This window comes from Condylura cristata, unplaced genomic scaffold (genome assembly GCF_000260355.1).
Source record: "Condylura cristata isolate star-nosed mole 26May11 unplaced genomic scaffold, ConCri1.0 scaffold00008, whole genome shotgun sequence".
NCBI lineage: Eukaryota > Metazoa > Chordata > Mammalia > Eulipotyphla > Talpidae > Condylura > Condylura cristata.
This window is the reverse complement of record NW_004567109.1, coordinates 16,496,930-16,513,224: the sequence shown is the minus strand read 5'-3', so window position 1 is coordinate 16,513,224 and position 16,295 is coordinate 16,496,930. Positions and strand designations below refer to the sequence as shown.

The following is a 16,295-nucleotide window of genomic DNA, read 5'->3' as shown; positions in this document are numbered from 1 at the left end:
TGGCGCCCAGTTTCCCCATATCTGCCCCCTGCTGTGGCTGAGCCCACACTGGGCAGGTAAAAGGCGCCTCGTTTCCTGTGATTCCAGGCCCAGCCAGGTAACCTGGTGCAGGTAGCTAGGAGCCTAGGCGGCACTGTTCCTTTGTCCCCTCAGCTCATCTTCACGCCCACGGCCACCGTCGCTACCGTGCAGCCTGAGCTCGGCACTGGCTCCCCCGCCCGGCCCCCCACCCCCGCCCAGGTGAGGATCCCATGCTTGTGGGAGGGCAGGGGGGTGGGCGCCCTGCAGAGGGGGACTGACACTGGGTGTGGGCACAAGCCCTGGAGGACCCTGGAGCCCTTGCAAAGGTTGGGCTCTTGTAGGAAAGCAAGGGGGAGACTGGGCACCCTGATGCCTCCAGACCAGCTCCTCAACCACCGCCCCCCACCCATGAAGCGCAGCCTCTCTTGACTCTGTTTTGTTCCCTCAGGCCTGGGTTAGGAGCAGCGTGCTGAGGCGTGAGTGCCAGTCATGGGGGGTCGCTACTTCCTTGCTACCTTCCTTGCTGCCCTCCCCACCCTTAAGTTCTGTAGTAGTTTGGCCTTGTACATGGAAAAACCCACTCTGGTTAGGCATGAAAAGTGGCATGGAAGAGGGAGCAGAGATGAGTCCTAGGCCCCTGCCTGCTGCTGAGAACACAGAGGTGCGCTATAGTGACTGTAAAGACTCTGTGGGCAGTGGGGGAGAGGAACAACCTCCACCTGCCTGCGGGCAGCTACAGAACCAGGATCTGCCGGAGATCAGATCCTCAGATGTGAGTCTGCACTGCCCCTGTGTGTCCAGCAGGGGGCGCCAGGGACCGGTTGAATCCTGTGGAAGCCTCACTCTGAAGACAAAATAATCCTTTCTCTGGTGGCCTTGCTGGTCAACTGACTTACCCTTTGCCCTGGCCATTTCCGGGGTGGCAGACCCATGCCCTGTGCCCATGCCCCTCTGTAACTGGGAGCTCTTCCTAAGTGGTGCGCTTCCCAGCCAGAGAGTCTGGGGAGGAGGGATGTTAACCGGGTGCCTGGGCCTTCATCCGTTCTCAGACTCCACTTTCTTCTCCTAATGAATGAAATACTAGCTCTCTTTCTTGTCCCTTTTAGAAATCCTGCCTGCTCCTGCTTCCTTTTTCAGCCCTTAACTCATTCTCTATTTCTCCCTGATGTTACAACCTCCTGTCCTGTTCAGCCATTCCTGGCTCCATCCTTAACTCTTTCCCTGCTTAATTGTGTGTGGGGTGGCACCTGCCTGCATTCTCTGGACTCCCATAGACCCCTCTTTTCCAGGTACAGAACTTGACCCTCCGAACACAGCAGACACCAGCGGCAGCAGCCTCGGGCCCTCCCCCTACTCAGCCTGTCCTGCCCAGCTTGGCCCTGAAACCCACGCCGGGCACTAGCCAGCCTCTGCCTGCCCCGTCACAGGGCAGAAACACTGCTCAGGGTTCCCCCGCAGGTGCCAAGCCTGGCATGACCGACAGTGTGACGGAGCCACTCAAGAAAGGAGAGAGCAGCAGCAGTGTGCCAGGGAGCGTGGAGGGCCGGGCTGGGCTCAGCCGGATGGTGCCGGCCGTGGCCGCCCACCCCCTCATCGCACCAGGTAAGGGCTCCAGGAGGGGACGCTCGCGAGCTCTCCTTTGCCCACCAGCCCGTGTGTGTCTCTGCGTCTTCCAGTCTTGAGATGTTCATCAGCTCCTGCTTCAGTCCAGTGGGCACAGTGTGGCCCTGAGCACCTGGTCACAGCTCCCTGCCTCGGGCGAGGGCAGGCTGGCCACAGCACTAAGGAAGTTCTCTGAGTCCACGAAAGCACCGGTGCTGCCAGAGGCTTGTAAGGCCACGGGGTCGGGGGAGTGGGACATGGCGACACGTTGCCCAGTGCTGGCTAGTTACATTGCCGGTCCCGGGTGTGCCGAGATCAATAAGGCTCGGGCCCTGCCCTCGAGGCCTCGGGAGCCGCAAGTACGGTGTGGCGAGTGTGATGACGGTGCCATGATAAACGTGGGCTCTGAGCCTGCAGGAGTGCAGAGGCGCTCTCTAGCCCAGGGGAGCACAGCCGGGAAAGGCTTGTCCATGCAGGTGGCACGTGAGGAAACCTAGTAGATTAAAAAAAAATTATCGAGCAGATTCCTAGCAAAGCAAGTTCTGTGAAGCAGATGAATCAGTGCTGCCTGGGGCCTGACGCCTTTTCCTGCTGCTGAGAGCCTCTCGGCACTGCCTGTTGTAACCCATCTTTAACGAGACCTTCAGCCAGGAGCTCCAGAAGCCAGGCCTGCCGACCTGAACAACACCAAGCTGTTCTGCCACAGCGGTAAACTCAGTGGGACCACAGGGCTCTGCAGAAAAGACAGTCACCCTAATCACCCCCTCTCCTCCCGCCCAGACAGCCAAAGCCATCCCAGCCAGTCCACCACCCAGTCTACCCTGAAGTTTTCTCCCCTTTGAGAACCTAGATATACATGGGACTAGGTTAGCCCAGATATCCAAATAAGATTCGCCACCTAAAGAAGTAGGCAGTCAAGGAGGGAGCCAGACACACATCAGAAAGTCCACTGCGTGCACTACATTCTGCTCTAAGAGTAAGTGCGAGGTACACGTGGCCACAGATGGTGGCCCAGGGCCAGGCAGGGTGGGTCACAGAAGTGGTCAGCATGAGTCAGAGGAAGTGGGCAGTGAATCTCGAAGCATGAGTGGTTTCCCCAGTGACAAGTCAGGGGAGGTCTTGAGACAAGTCAGGGGTTGGGACAGCCAGCGGGAAAGGAGCCGAGCTAAAGTCATTTACTCACCATTTGGGGGTTTCAAGGACAAAGGCTGGTCTCTGTTCTGCTGGGCACTACCGAGCTGAGAGGCGCCGCCCTGTGGGGCCTCACTGCCCGTGCTTCTAGATGTTTCTCCTCTTGGACACTGCCCTCTCCAAAATTTAGTCCAGCCTCTTCCTCTTACGGAAAAGAAAAGTGAGTCTCAGAAGGTTAAAGACTGAGGGTTCTTACATTGAGCTGACTAGTGTACAAACCCCAAATTAGCATTTCTTCCTCCTTCTCTTTCAACCTTATAAACCCTGGAGCAGGGTCAGGGCTTCAGGGCTCCTTGAGACACAAGGCCAGCCCAGCCCAAAAGCTAACCTCTCCCTCCAACTAAGACAGCCCCCCCAGATTCCAGAAGCCCTTCAGAGCGAGTCCAGTTCTCAGACTCTTCCTAACGCTGCTAAGCTACTCTGGCGTCTTGAGAAGCCCGACAGAAAGGGGACCAGCACTGAGCACACATCTGTTGCCGCCCTGATAGCAGACGGGGCATATTCATGCATGTCGGGCCACAAAGGGAATCCACACCCCTCTGGGTCCGTCTAGGCTGGCAAGTAACCACACGTGTGTCAGGCTGATTGACAAGAGCCTTGGAGCAGTTTTGTTAAAGCACGTGGCCTCCTGTGGACGTGGAGGGAGGGGTGCAGGCGCTGAGTGGCTCCCATGTGGCTGCAGACTCCAGCCTAAATGGCTCTGCTAAGACAGGTTCGGGGTCGGTCATTTGCTGGTGAAAACGAAGTGTTTCTGCCTCTTGCTGGGGTCTTGTGGACTAGACCCCGACAGAGAGAAGTTTAGACAGAACATCAGAAACACGCAGCCTGCAGAGCCCCTCCCGTGAAGCAGACGCCTTGCCGGAGACGTGTGGGGGTGGGGGAGCTTTTGCTCCCCAAAGTGCACAATGCTTTTTTCATCTTTGAAAGAACCCTGCAAAGTAGGTATTTATATCCCCTTTACAGGTGAGAAAACTGAAGCTCAGGAAGGTTGCCCAGTGACTTACTACCTGTGTCCCTCAAGGCCACGTAAGTCATAGGGACACTCGGGCCTGATTCCATGTCTGCTGAGTCAGCAAGAACCGCCCCCCCCCCACACCCCGGCAATCACAGGAATGGGGGTTGTCCTAGGCTTTTCCTATTCCTGCCCCAAAGCTGAAAGAGCCTGCTAGTTCTGGGGTTTATGGAGTCCAGTGGGGGGCGCTCCTCTGCTGAGCCTGGGAAGGTGAGTGGGGGCTGGAGGGGTGGGGTGACAAACCCAGGCCTGGGCCCCAGGTGCAGGACAGAGCCCCTGGCCTGCCGGGACTTGCCGCCCAGCGGCTCTGAGCCAGTCCAGGCCACAAAGGCCCTCAGCAGGCTTTGCTGCACCCCTGCCCCCACTGCGCCCCGCCTGCTCACTCCTTCCTGGAGAGCCCTGGGGCCCACCCCCAGAGTCCTCCCCCCACGGAGGCAGCAGGAGGGTTAGGATACTGTGGGTCTTCTTAGGGCAAACAAACAAGACTGAAGTGAACCTTAGGACCTGTGTGTGTGTGTGTGTGAGAGAGAGAGAGAGAGAGAGAATGCACTAACTACTGAGAGGGTGCAGGGAGTTTTTCATCTGTCATTGGAGCTGGCTGGCCGGCTGTCCCCAGGGAAAGTAACCAGTAGAGACTTGTGGCACAGGGGCACCGGTGGGGGTGCAGCGGGAGGAATGTGTTCTCCTGGAAGCCGTTTCCTCCCAGAGCAGGCCAATGCTGGTCCCAGCTGGGACTGCTCCCACTGACAGCTGTTTGGGGGCAAAGCCCCTCCCCCATGGCGAGCTCCCTGCTGTTCCTGCTCCTGTCACCTTGGCAACGGGCTTCTTTAGGCTCTACAAATAGAAAAGGTCCCTTTTACCCTGCAAGAGGGTGGGCTGGGGGGGGGTGGGGGAGGAAGGGGCGGAGAGCAGAACCCAAGAGGTGGGGCTTCTCAGAGAGGCCAGGACTGACCGCAGGGCTGAGGAGGGGCGGGCAGTGAGGCCCCTGGTCTGGCCTCCAGGGAAGCTGAGTCCGCAGGGAGCCTGGCCACAGCTCCCCATGGGAGGCGTGGTCCTTGGAGTCCTCGTTCTAGTGGATAAACTCAAGGCCTTGGGTGCACACTCAGGCACAAAGGTGAGGAGAGAGCTGCTAGCCAGGAGGGAGGTGCTGAGAGGAAACAAGCCGGGGCGTGGAAGTCTGGGCCCTTTCACAGGCCCGTGCTCCAGGGGCCAGGCCTTCGCTCCGCCTGTCCCTCCTCGGGCCTGGGGAGCAGAGCGGACTCTGGGGAAGGCCTGCCACACTGCGGCTTTGTGTGTCACAGAGGGGCTTTGTGTCCGGGAGCGGTGGCTGCTGCCTGTGGTAGGCTGGACTGCCCACGCCTGCCGACTCTGGGACTCTCGGGTTCCACGTGACCCTCCCAGAGCGGCGGCCACGCTATGGGGTGGACACACTTTTCCTTAGAGAATCCAGTAAAAGCCACATATACAGGTGGCCCCTTGTTTCCCTGAGCCAAAGTACTCTGATGGAAAACTCATGCAACTGGCCATGAAAGTCACTTCAGCTCTCACTGTAGTGCCCATTTTTGTTCAGGGAGAACTTCCTGTATTAGGGGAAAAAATTCCAGAGAGTACTAGTGGAGGTGGGTGTGTGTGAGACAGACGGAGACAGACAGAGAAAGGGAATTTACTGTGATGCACAAAGGACTTTGGAAATGTTACATATTCCTTCTTCCTGAAATTTGTAGCCCTAGGCCCCTATTACATCACGTCCATAGTTCCTGCCAGCTAGTAATCGTAATAATTGTAATAACTGCCAGCTAATGGACGCCCATGTTCCAGGTACGGTCCTAACTGCCTTACCTACCGCCATATCTCATTTAATCCTAGCAAGGATCATACATTTCTCTAACGGAGAGGATAGGCTGGCTCAGAAAAAAAAAATCATTAACTGTCATCCCCGAAGGGTTTTCCTCTGTTTCTTGAATTGTTTAGTTCAGCTCAACAAATTCTCATTTAGCACCTATTATGTGTCAGACATAACGTTCACCATATGGGAGTTGCCCCATGAACAAGAGTTTCACTTCTAATAGGGGTGGTGGAAGCTGGAGCTGTGCCTTGAAAAATGAGCAGGTTTCAAGAACGGCACAGAAGGAGGATTATTCCAGCAGGCGCGGGGGCCGCCCGGCCCTGTGAGTGCGTGTGAGCCCGTGTGGGTGTGTCCACACGTTCGCCTGTGGCCGTCTGCTGGAGGCGGGCGCTGCTACCCCTTCCTGTCCCCGGCCCCGTGTCGTCAGCTGCGGGCTCCCAAAATATTCAGACCCCACCCTGGCGTTTTGCTCCCACACTCAGCCCTAAGCGAACTTGTCTCTGCCTGCCTTGTAGACACGGCCACCTGCCCACAGGTGACTTCCCATGCATTCGCCAGCCCCTCGCCCCACAGGTTTCCAACTGTTTATAGGTATCACCCCTCTGAACACATCTTATAAAAGCTTAGAGAGTTCACAAACAAAACCCCAGAGTTGCCTCCTGTGGCCAGGTCCTGGCCACTGCCCACAGGTGCGAGGCCCTCCTGGACCCCAGGCTCACAGTCTCAGGGCAATTTTGATTTCCTTTTCCTTCAGCAGGGGCCAGAGTGATCTCATGGAAAAGGCACAGGCTCCCAGCTAGACCTGGTTTCAGACCCCAGCTCCATCACTTAGTAGTTTTATGACCATCATCAAGTTACTTAATCTCTGTAAACCTCAATTTCCTCATCTATAAAACAAAGATGATTATGTTTACCACAGGCTGTAAAGATGAATGAGCTGGCCAGGCAGAGCAGGCTCTCGTGGAGATGAGTCCCTTCCCGCCTGTCCCCACCCTGCAGCCCGCCCCACTTATCACTGGTTCTGAGGCGCCTTCCCCTTTGCTCCCTGCCCTGCTCAAGATCTGCTGACTGTGGGAGGCTTAACTGATGGCCAGGATGGCCACCTCACAGCCTCAGAATCCTCCTCAGACACACTCTGATTTAGAGACCCACTGCCTTGATTCCTAGTTGCAGTGACTGGCCTCTGGGAGGGCTCCCAGGGCAGCACCTCAAGGACGTCTGTCCACGAACCCCATCTCTGGGCCCCCCTACCCCCTGCCCCCACCCCACCATAGGCCATTGAACCACAGCAATTGCTCATGGCTTCCTCACACAGACGCTCTGCCTCTTCTCCCCCATCTGCCCCTTTGTGACTGACTTGGTCCTTCATGCTTCTGTCTCCCCACCTCCTGGCATAGCCACCAGTCTTATCTCCTCCAAGATCACCTCTGAAGTTCCCAACAGCCTCCAGCTAATGGTCGGAGACTGGCTGCCCTGGCTTATTCACCTGCCCATCGGCGTTTCTGAGCGTTTGCTATGCGCAGGGCACCAGAGGCTGCCTCCTCAGTTGAATGAAGTCAGCTTCCCCCAGCCCGCTGCACCAGAACTCAGAAGCTGCTGGCGCGGCTTCCCTGTGCAGGGAGAGCACTACCCACTAGCTGCACCAGCTTCCTGTGAGCAATCAGTGAAGTTCAACTCAGGGACATGCTTTGAGAACTTCAAAGCAACATAAAAGAAACAGGTGGTATTTGGGGGAGAACTTCCATTTGTTGAGCTTCTCTAATACGTGAGCAAAGGCAGGGACCCCCTTTGTGGTTCACATGTAATACTCCACTTGATACTAACAAGTGCTCTCTTTGGTATCGATCACCATTTACAGACTAGGAAAGCAAGACTCAGTAATGTGTCTGAGTTCGCACAGCCCATATGTAGGTGGCAGAACCGAGACTCAAAGCCCAGCTCTGTCCGACTCTAAAGCTCCTGCCTTTATCGTTGAGGTAAAGTGATGTTATGACAATATTTGAGAACAGCTTTGATTTTAAAAACTCAGTTATTAAATTAACGTCGCCTTCAAATGAATGCCCTAAAAGACTAAACTGCATGTGGTAAATGATGGATTTCAAACACAAATGCCCATCTCTTACTGTAATTTGACTACTCTAAAATGATAAATAATTTTCACTTGCAAATCAAAATAAAACCTATGCCTTTAACCCCCGTATGCTACAGTCCCACCTCATCTTCCAGCACTGAGGTAGGGGCAGAGATGGAGAACCAGTTGTCTTTGAATACCTTCAGCTGCCTTCTAAGGAATCATGGTCACAGAGGACACTTGATGCTGTCCAAATGGCAGCAGAGCAGCCCAGGGCATTAAATCAATTAGACCCCGGTAGAAAGCTGCGGCTGCTGCTGCTGGCGACCCCGCTGTTACAACCTAGCATCCTCTCCCAGGGCAACTTCCCTAGCCCTGCTCCCCTCCCAGTGCTCAGCCCTCACCCTGGAGGCACTGCTCACAGGAAAGTCATGTAGCCACCACTTCAGGGTGCTCCCTGCATGCACCCCCACAGTACCTGCTCCCCGGGGGGCTGTTCCCTCTGTGACCTTCCTGACTTTAATGGTGGTGAACTCTTCTTCCTTTGGGAGACCTCCTTGCACCCCTTCCCAAGCTGAGTCGACCCCCCCTTTCCTACATTCTCAAGCTTCTGTGCTTTGCTCCTAGATCAAATTTACCAAGAGGGTCTGTTTACCATCTGTCTCTTTTCGGGCTGGCACCTATCGCGGGGGCATGTTTTTGTCAGTGAGTATGATGTCAGGCCTAGGCTAGTACTTGGTCTGCAGGAGTGTTTAGCGATGTGTGTGGAGTGAATGGAGCTTATTTCTTCTCTCCACCTTGAAGAGGAGTGGCTAGTAGAGGATGCCATTCCTGTTGCCAGCATCCTCTTGCTGTTAGGCCAGAGAATGCCAAACTCTAGCGATTAGAGCAGGCTCCTAGGAAGTGAAGCATATAAACAGGCTTGTAACCAATGCTTATGCTTTATATACTTCGGTCCAAGAGTCCCGGCTCTCTGGCATAGTGAGTAGTTTTTGAAACCTTGAAATCCATGCTGGGAGCAGATGTGGTCAAAGGGTCGTGCCAGTAATGCCTCACACTCAGCACCCCCGAGTGGGGTGGGGAACCTTCATCTTCCTTTTGCTGACAGCCAACTGGTAGAGAGCCTTGAGTTGGTCTCTTCTGAGCTGTTCAAGGTTAGAGCACCAGCCGGGACAATAAGCACTGCCTTTGAGCTAGGTCCTAATTGGAGGCCCCATACCTGCCTCTCCTCTGCCCCCTAACAGGAGAGGCTGACGGGGTTTCCAAGGCTGTCGTCGAGCCCCTGCAGCCAACCCCTTCTTCCTGAGAAGCAGTGAACTTTCTAGCCACAGGAGACAAGGAGTCAAAATGGGTGCCAGGAGGAATGAAGCTACTAGACACTAGGGAAAAAATAAGAAAGGTCCAGAGAGATTGCTGTGTGGGGCCCCGCCTAGCTATAGGGAAGAGGGACACGGCCTCTTCTGCTGTCATGACTTCAGAGGGAAAAGCCTCTTTCACCACCCAAACTGAGCAGCGAGGGCATGAGAGGGAGGGAGAATTCAGCCATCTTACCAGACCAGACAGTCACGGAGCATCTACAAACATTTTGGTATTCTGTGGGACAATGTGGAAGGATAAAAACCTTCCAGTTGAATTAAAGCTCATCTTTTAAGTTTAAAAAGGCAAACAGACATGTCTGATTTCCTAAAGCCTCGTCTAGTGCAGTAGTCTAGTTAGATAGGAAATCTCTTACTTAATTTAATCTAAAACACCACTGATTGTAAGATGCACCCTTATTTTATTTTCTCTAAGAAAATAGCACGTTGCCAATTAAATGGACACCATCAACTGCCATTCAAAAGATGTTAAAATGCTGGGAGTGGGGAAGGACTGAGAATCAATGAAATACATAAGATAACATATGAGAAAGCAAACATGAGTTGAACAAAAAGAAAAGCACTCAGAGAGAGCAGGAGCTGGGCTGAGCCCAAAGAAGTGCAAGCCTCGGCTCACTGAAGCAGAAGGGAACTGACCCCCAAGGCATGGAGGCCTCTGCTCTGTTGTGGATGAGCAGGCAGGTAGGGTGGGTTGAAGGCTAGCGCTAGAAGGGAGCTGAGGCTAGACAGGTGCAGAGTCTTCGGTAAACCAGGGTGTTCGTAAACATGTCACCCCCATGTCCTCCATGTCCTCACTCTGAAGAGTGAATATCTTCGGAGGTGGGACAGACATGCTGGAGGCCCACTAAGTTTGACAAGTCATCAGTACTAACTGTACAACAATTTCAGCTAGTCTAGCCTCACACCAAACTAGCCTGGATGGCCCTAGACAGGGAGGAGTGGTTGACCAAAATCACTTATAAAGACACAGAGGGACAGCGGTCATGTAACTTGCCCAGGGTCACACTGGTAAATGGCAAAGCTAGGGCTCAAATCCAAGCATGTTGACCCAAGAGCCTGCTCTCACCTGCTGAACACACCACATCTCTGGGGACCAGGCAAAGCAGAGAAGTCTTGGGGTAGAGAAGGGATTTGTCTGCTGGAAGGGTCTGGAAAGGAGGACTGGGATTTGACTTGTGGCACTCTAGACCATCAGAGACAAGGCATAAACCCCATACAGGGGGCAGTGATCAGTAAAGATTGCTTGGATCTAAGAAATTAAAATTACAAGGTTAGTTTATGTTGTCAAGAGAGCTTGAGCAGAGCAGCAGTGGCTTCAGATGCTGCAAAGGCAAGTCCCTGGTGGCCTAATCAGGAGTCAGTGCACTAGGAAGTTAATTTGCAGTCTGTAAGATAGATTATAGAGAAGAAACTCAAATCAGAAAGACCAATGGGAAAGTTACTGCAATACTTAAAAGGACTTTAACCCAGGGTAATGGTGGAATTAAATCATGTTCTTAGCTTTGTATTAACCTCAAAAGGTTAAGCATATACACTCTCTCCACCCCCAAATACCTTGGGGTCTTTGATCTGTGAACTTCATCTAAGCCCTCCTGAGCTTGTTTTCAGCCTAGGTATATACTAGCATCTGTTCTAGAAGAGTCTTTGATTTTCCACAGTGGCACAGGGTGAGGGAGGCAGTGGGTTAGGAGGGGAGTGCCGGGGTAAAGGGCCAGAGGACAGAGGTTGCCTTTGCCAATGGCGGTCAACATGTGTGCCATCCCTAATGATGTGTTTAATGTGCTATAGATTTAGTGCCTTTTCCCTCTCTCACCTTTCTTCCACCATACAAATCCAGAATTGTAAACTGTGTTCAGTGGCAGCCACCCGTGATTATAGAGCTGAAGGAGACAGGTGGTCACCTCATCACAGACAAAGCCCTGAGACAGGAAAGGTTCCGCCCAGGCCACTCACAGCTCCGGGAGTGGTGGGTTGTGCCGGGTTGTGCCCTGGCCCTCCCGGCTCCTGGCCTGCACTGTCACCAGCTCTCCTCTCGGATGGGAAGCCGCTTGGCAACTCCGTGCCCAGGGCAGGGATTTGTGATTTTGTGTTAAGGGAGAAAAGGGCCTGCTTGCATTTTTGGCAGTGATGTCCACTGCCCTGCAGGCCCTTTGGCCACTGGCGCCTACCTAGGGCCTCCTGCACCTCATAGGCATCAGCCATCTGGAAATTTCCTGACTGTTACGTTGGCCTGATTAACCATCTCGCTGATGGTTATGTTCAGCTATTCAGTGTGGAATTAGGAGACAAGGCTTAGGCTATCTCAGGAGTCAGTTATAATACCTACATGGGGGCTGGCAGTTTCCACCTGGACACTCCTCCATCACCTCAAACCCAACACGTTCTTCGAAGCCACACTGCCATCGATGTCCCCTCCCCACTGGTCACTGTCACCCAGCCTGCCGTTTGGGTTCCCACCTGCCAGCGTCAGCCACCAAGAACCCTGTGTTTCTCCTTGCCATTTCTCATTTCTCCTCTGCCATCCCCACTGGCCTGCCGGAACTCCACATGGAGTTGTGCTGACGTAGTTGGAAACACGTGTGTAAAAGGTCAAGAACATCCCTAACTGAGCTTGAATTCTGCTTACTCTGTACCTGTAAGCATCACAGGACCCCTTTTCCATGCTAGCCCAGGACCCACAGTTTGCCTTTCTCCATGCTGACTGGGAGCCTTGGTGCAAGTCCAGAGCAGCTCTGCCTGCCCTCTGGCTTCTTTCAGGCAAAACCATCTCAGCTGGTCTGCCGCACACTCAGCTACCCCGATGACCCTGAGCCAGGGAGGGCTGAGTGTCCTCCATCTCTGAGCTGACATTCCTGAACCCCAACTGCATTGGGCTCCGAAGGGTAGCCCCACACTCATGTTTCCGCACAGGAAGATGGCAAGAAAGGGAGAGATTTGGGCCATGGGAATGACCAGGCCAGGCTCTTGGAGAAAGGTTAAAGCAAGAAACACTGAACTCAGAAGTGGCTGTGGGTGGGGCACAGTTGGTGTAGCAGGAGAGGCAGTCAAGCCGCGCCCTGACCTGGTCTTTCCCTTTCAGCCTATGCTCAACTCCAGCCTCACCAGCTCCTCACACAGCCGTCCTCAAAGCACCTGCAGCCCCAGTTTGTGATCCAGCAGCAGCCACAGCAGCCACAGCCACCACTCCAGCAGTCACGGCCGGCACCCCAAGCCCAGGCCCACCCCCAGCTTCCCTCAGTCGCTCCGAGCTCAGCCCTGCAGCCCAGCTCTGAAGCCCACGCCATGCCGCTAGGCCCGGTTGCGTCCACCCTACCCCTCCAGTGCCCCACTGCCAGTCTGCACAAGCCTGGCAGCTCTCAGCAGTGTCACCCTCCTGCACCAGACACTGGGCCTCACAATGGCTATGCCGAGGGCCTGTCCCACGCCCCCCAGCGCAGGTTCCAGCATGCCTCAGCTGTCATCCTACAACTGCAGCCTGCCTCTCCAGTGGTAAGCCGAGCCCCGGACTCAGGAGCAAATGGAATGGGCACAGCACAGGACACCCCACAACCCCATTCGGGAGTGTTTCTGGGTGGCTGAGCATTGACATTCTCTCTTGGGTATTATAAGGAACCTCTCCCTAATTTGGGGTCAACTGAACCTTAAAGGTCCTTGACAGCTACCCAAGCTCCATGGAAACAAGGGAAAGTGTTTGAGAATGTAGAGGCAATTCATGAGGTCAACTCTGTCCTGTCTCTTAACAGCCCCAGCCGTGTACCCCAGAGGACTGGAAGGAAGTGGTACCTGGCAACAAGGGGGTGCCTGAGACACGGAGTGGCCCCTCACCACATCAGCAGGCCATCATCACTGCCATGCCTGGAGGCCTGCCTGTAGCCAAGAGCCCTAACATTCAGCAGCCCCCCGCTCACGGTATGAAGCGCAGTGCGGCCGGGGGAGGGATGTGGAGCATGTCAGCCTTCCTTGCCTCCCCTGACACATTTCACTCAGGAAACTAGGTCTGGGGGAGCATGGGGGTGGGGAGCGGTGGTGAACTGCTGCAGCCCTGAGAGAAAGCAGAGAAAGAAGGTGGGGGCTAGAGGGGTAGAACACAAGGGGAAAATGAACCAAGGATTTTCAAAAAGGGGACCCAGAAGATTTAAGAGTAAGGATAAAGAAACAGAGTTGGCATAACTCGATCCTGACTCTGGAGCCTACATGTCATCTCTGTCAGCTTGAGAGTCCAGGCAGGCATCCCTTGGGTCAGTTCTCTGCCTGATTCCTACAAGGGGAAGTTCTTGCCACTGGGAAATGCCTACGGGGCTGAATGAGCCTCAGAATGAGTGCAGCTCATGGAAAGCATGGTTGTAGAAACTGTGCTCCCCTGGGGCACATCTCTCTGTCTGTGAGTTCCCAATCCAAGTGTCTTTTCCGTGACCCGGGTTTCAGGAGGATCACCCAGGCCGCTGCCTCTGTGCACGCCCCTGTGCCAGTATGTGAGAGTATTGGCCCAGACCAGACAGCAGTAATATTTGGGGCTGCTCACAACTCAAGGAAGCTGTTTTAGTCATGGGCTAAGTGTGCTGGGAGTGTGTGGGAGAGTCCAGGAGGAGAGTTTGGAAACTGAAGAAGGAGAAATAAGAAGGGAAAGACTTTGGGAAAAAGTCAGGGGTGGGGGTAGGAAGTGGAGATGAAAACTTTCCCGTAAGGATGGGGTCAAAGAAAGGGGAAAAGTACAGAGAAAAGAACATTTAACAAAGGTCACCCTTTCCCTCGATTCGTTTAGAATGAAAAGGGGCTCGTCATTTGAAAAGAACCCCATCCCACTATGAAGCTTTTCTGGTTATCAGGTTTTTCTCCAAATTAAGTCAAACTCTGCCCTCCTGGAACTCCCACCACTGGTTAGGGTCCTGCCCTGTGAATTACAGCTGCGTTTGGGCCCACAGCTCTGTCCCCTGAGTTGTCAGTCTTCTGGTAACTGCTGTCACTCCAGTTTCAGGCCTCCTCGGTCTCAAATTTGTACAGTTTATACATTGAGCCAAAATATGCGGATGTCCACCAAACGTTTGCTTGTGAGTTTAACCCATAGTTCCTCCTAGCCAGAAGATGGTAATAGTTAATAGCTAACATCCCAGAGTGCTCTCTGCCAGGCGTTTCATCTAATTTCTCAATCTTAACGGTAGCCCTCTGGAGGAAGAACTGTAATTACCCCCATTTTGAAGATCAGAAGGTTGAGGCTGAGTAATGAGGAGGGAATGTTTTACATCTGAGTGTCATTATGTGTTATCCCAAGTCCTCTGCTTAACTTTGCCACCTGTACGTTATATAGCATGTTCTGTCTTTAGCCAATTTGCCAATAGAAATCCTGAATAGGACCTGACTGAGGACACATACCTGTCTGCAGGTTGATGATAATCCACATCTTGCTCAAGTATTTGTTAGCCAAACATCCCTTCATGAACTGACTTTTGCCGACCTTTCTCCATCTTGTCTAAAAGCCTCTCAAAAATCTCTTTCTGAAATCTAGTCAAGATGATAAACACCTGACAAGCCTCCTGCTCCTGAATTCCCCTCTCTTGAGAGAAGTAAGCTTTGCAGAGTGGAAACAATTATCAATCACTCAAGACTTAGTCATGCATTCTACATATATGTCTTGCTTTGTGCAGAGCGCAGTGGGAGGTAATGCCTAGAGAAATGAGCTATACCCTCCTCCAAGCTGAGTAAGTTCTGCTGGGAAAAAATTAAAATGGGAGAAATACGATAGAAAAATTATAAGTAAGTGCTTTAAGAGTTAAAAGGCAGAAGTTACTACCAACTACAGATTACCAGAATAGTTTTTAGGGTGGAAGTAACAGTGTTCTAGAACAGCGCTCGGCAGACTACACTGATGTGACCAAATCATCACATCACCGGTTTTTGTACACTCTGCTAAGCTAATCACGGTTTTACATTTGAAACATCAAAAGAAAAATATTTCACAAGCCTGAAAACTCGATGAAATTCACATTCCAGTCTCCATACATAAAATTTCATTGGAACGCAATCACACTCATGAATGTTCTGACTGTGGTGGCTTTGGTGCTGCAAAGCAGACATACATGCTTGCATGGAACCCTACAGCATGGGAAGCTAAAACATGCCTTGTCTGGTCCCTCTCAGAAAAGGCTTGCCCACCGCTGTTCCTGAGTCTAGGCCACCATGGCTATGCAGGACCAGGCCATGCTGACTCCAGAGAGCTCATTCCAGGAGGGACTCAGTGGACATCAAGGCAGGGAAGCAGGCTGTCAAGTTTGGAGAACAGAAAATAGAGCATTCAATCTCATGTTACCTTCATTTATAAAACATACTGTCAGTGTATGAAATGCAAAAGAAGGGAAATATGAATATCAATGAAAGAGGGCTCAGAAATGTTGAATAATAATAATAGAGGGGGAAGAAAGGGAAAGGGAACAAAGTAAACAACCAGGGGTGTAAAATGTAAAACGTGGGAGTAAAAAAAAAGGGGGGGTGGGGATGGAGCCAGCCAGAAGAGTAGAATGTGACTATTAAGAAAGAAAATGGGGCATGTTGGGAGCAGAGACCAGGCATGGAGAAACTCGTGTGGCCCGTCTGTTTCTGCAGCCGTTGGCGCGTGAAGGACTCGCGAGTCATGTTGTACATCTTTCATGTCCACTGCAGTTCCTTGCATGGCTCCTAAATGGATGTGCTTCGTGATAATTCTGTTCAAGCCAGTCGGGTTGAGAAAGGGAAGTAACATTTATTGGGTCCAACCTGTGCGAGGCACTGAGTGCGTAAGAAATTCCTCATTTAACCTCCCAGTCAGCCAGAGTAGGCACTACCCGCGTTTATGGAGGTGTAACTGGGTCACTTTGGCCATTACTTAACCTCTCTGATCCTTAGTTCCCAGGGGGAGGATAACGACCACTTGTAGGGTTATTGTGAACAGCAAGCGCGAGCGTCTGCACGTAGGGCTTGACACGTATTAAGCACTCAATTACCGCGACCCATTATTACTGTCTCTGAATTGGCCGAGGTGGGAGCCGCAGCCCGCCACGCCACGGGGGAATCTCTGGCCGGGAGACGGCGAAGGGCCACGGGGCGGGGAGCCGGGCTCCCTAACCCGAAACCCCGCGGTCCCTAACCGGCCGGGTCCCGCGGCGCCTTCCGGCGGGGGCGGCGAGGACTGGGCGGCGCGGCCGC

General features: G+C 53.2%; 1 protein-coding gene across 4 annotated transcripts in view; it reads left to right on the top strand.

Annotated features, from left to right (window-relative positions):
* Positions 1–16,295, top strand: part of PHC2 (polyhomeotic homolog 2 (Drosophila)) — an 83,562-nt gene that overhangs the window by 45,515 nt on the left and 21,752 nt on the right. For 2 of the 4 annotated variants that reach the window (XM_012722459.1, XM_012722458.1), the window contains exons 6-10: positions 154–240; positions 1,311–1,623; positions 3,778–3,840; positions 12,199–12,608; positions 12,863–13,028. In XM_012722459.1, coding sequence (XP_012577913.1) covers positions 154–240; positions 1,311–1,623; positions 3,778–3,840; positions 12,199–12,608; positions 12,863–13,028 — 1,039 coding nt within the window. Of the gene's footprint in view, positions 1–153; positions 241–1,310; positions 1,624–3,777; positions 3,841–4,933; positions 4,941–12,198; positions 12,609–12,862; positions 13,029–16,295 lie in introns of those variants that run through there. The other 2 variants (XM_004678764.2, XM_012722460.1) reach the window with 2 other exon arrangements.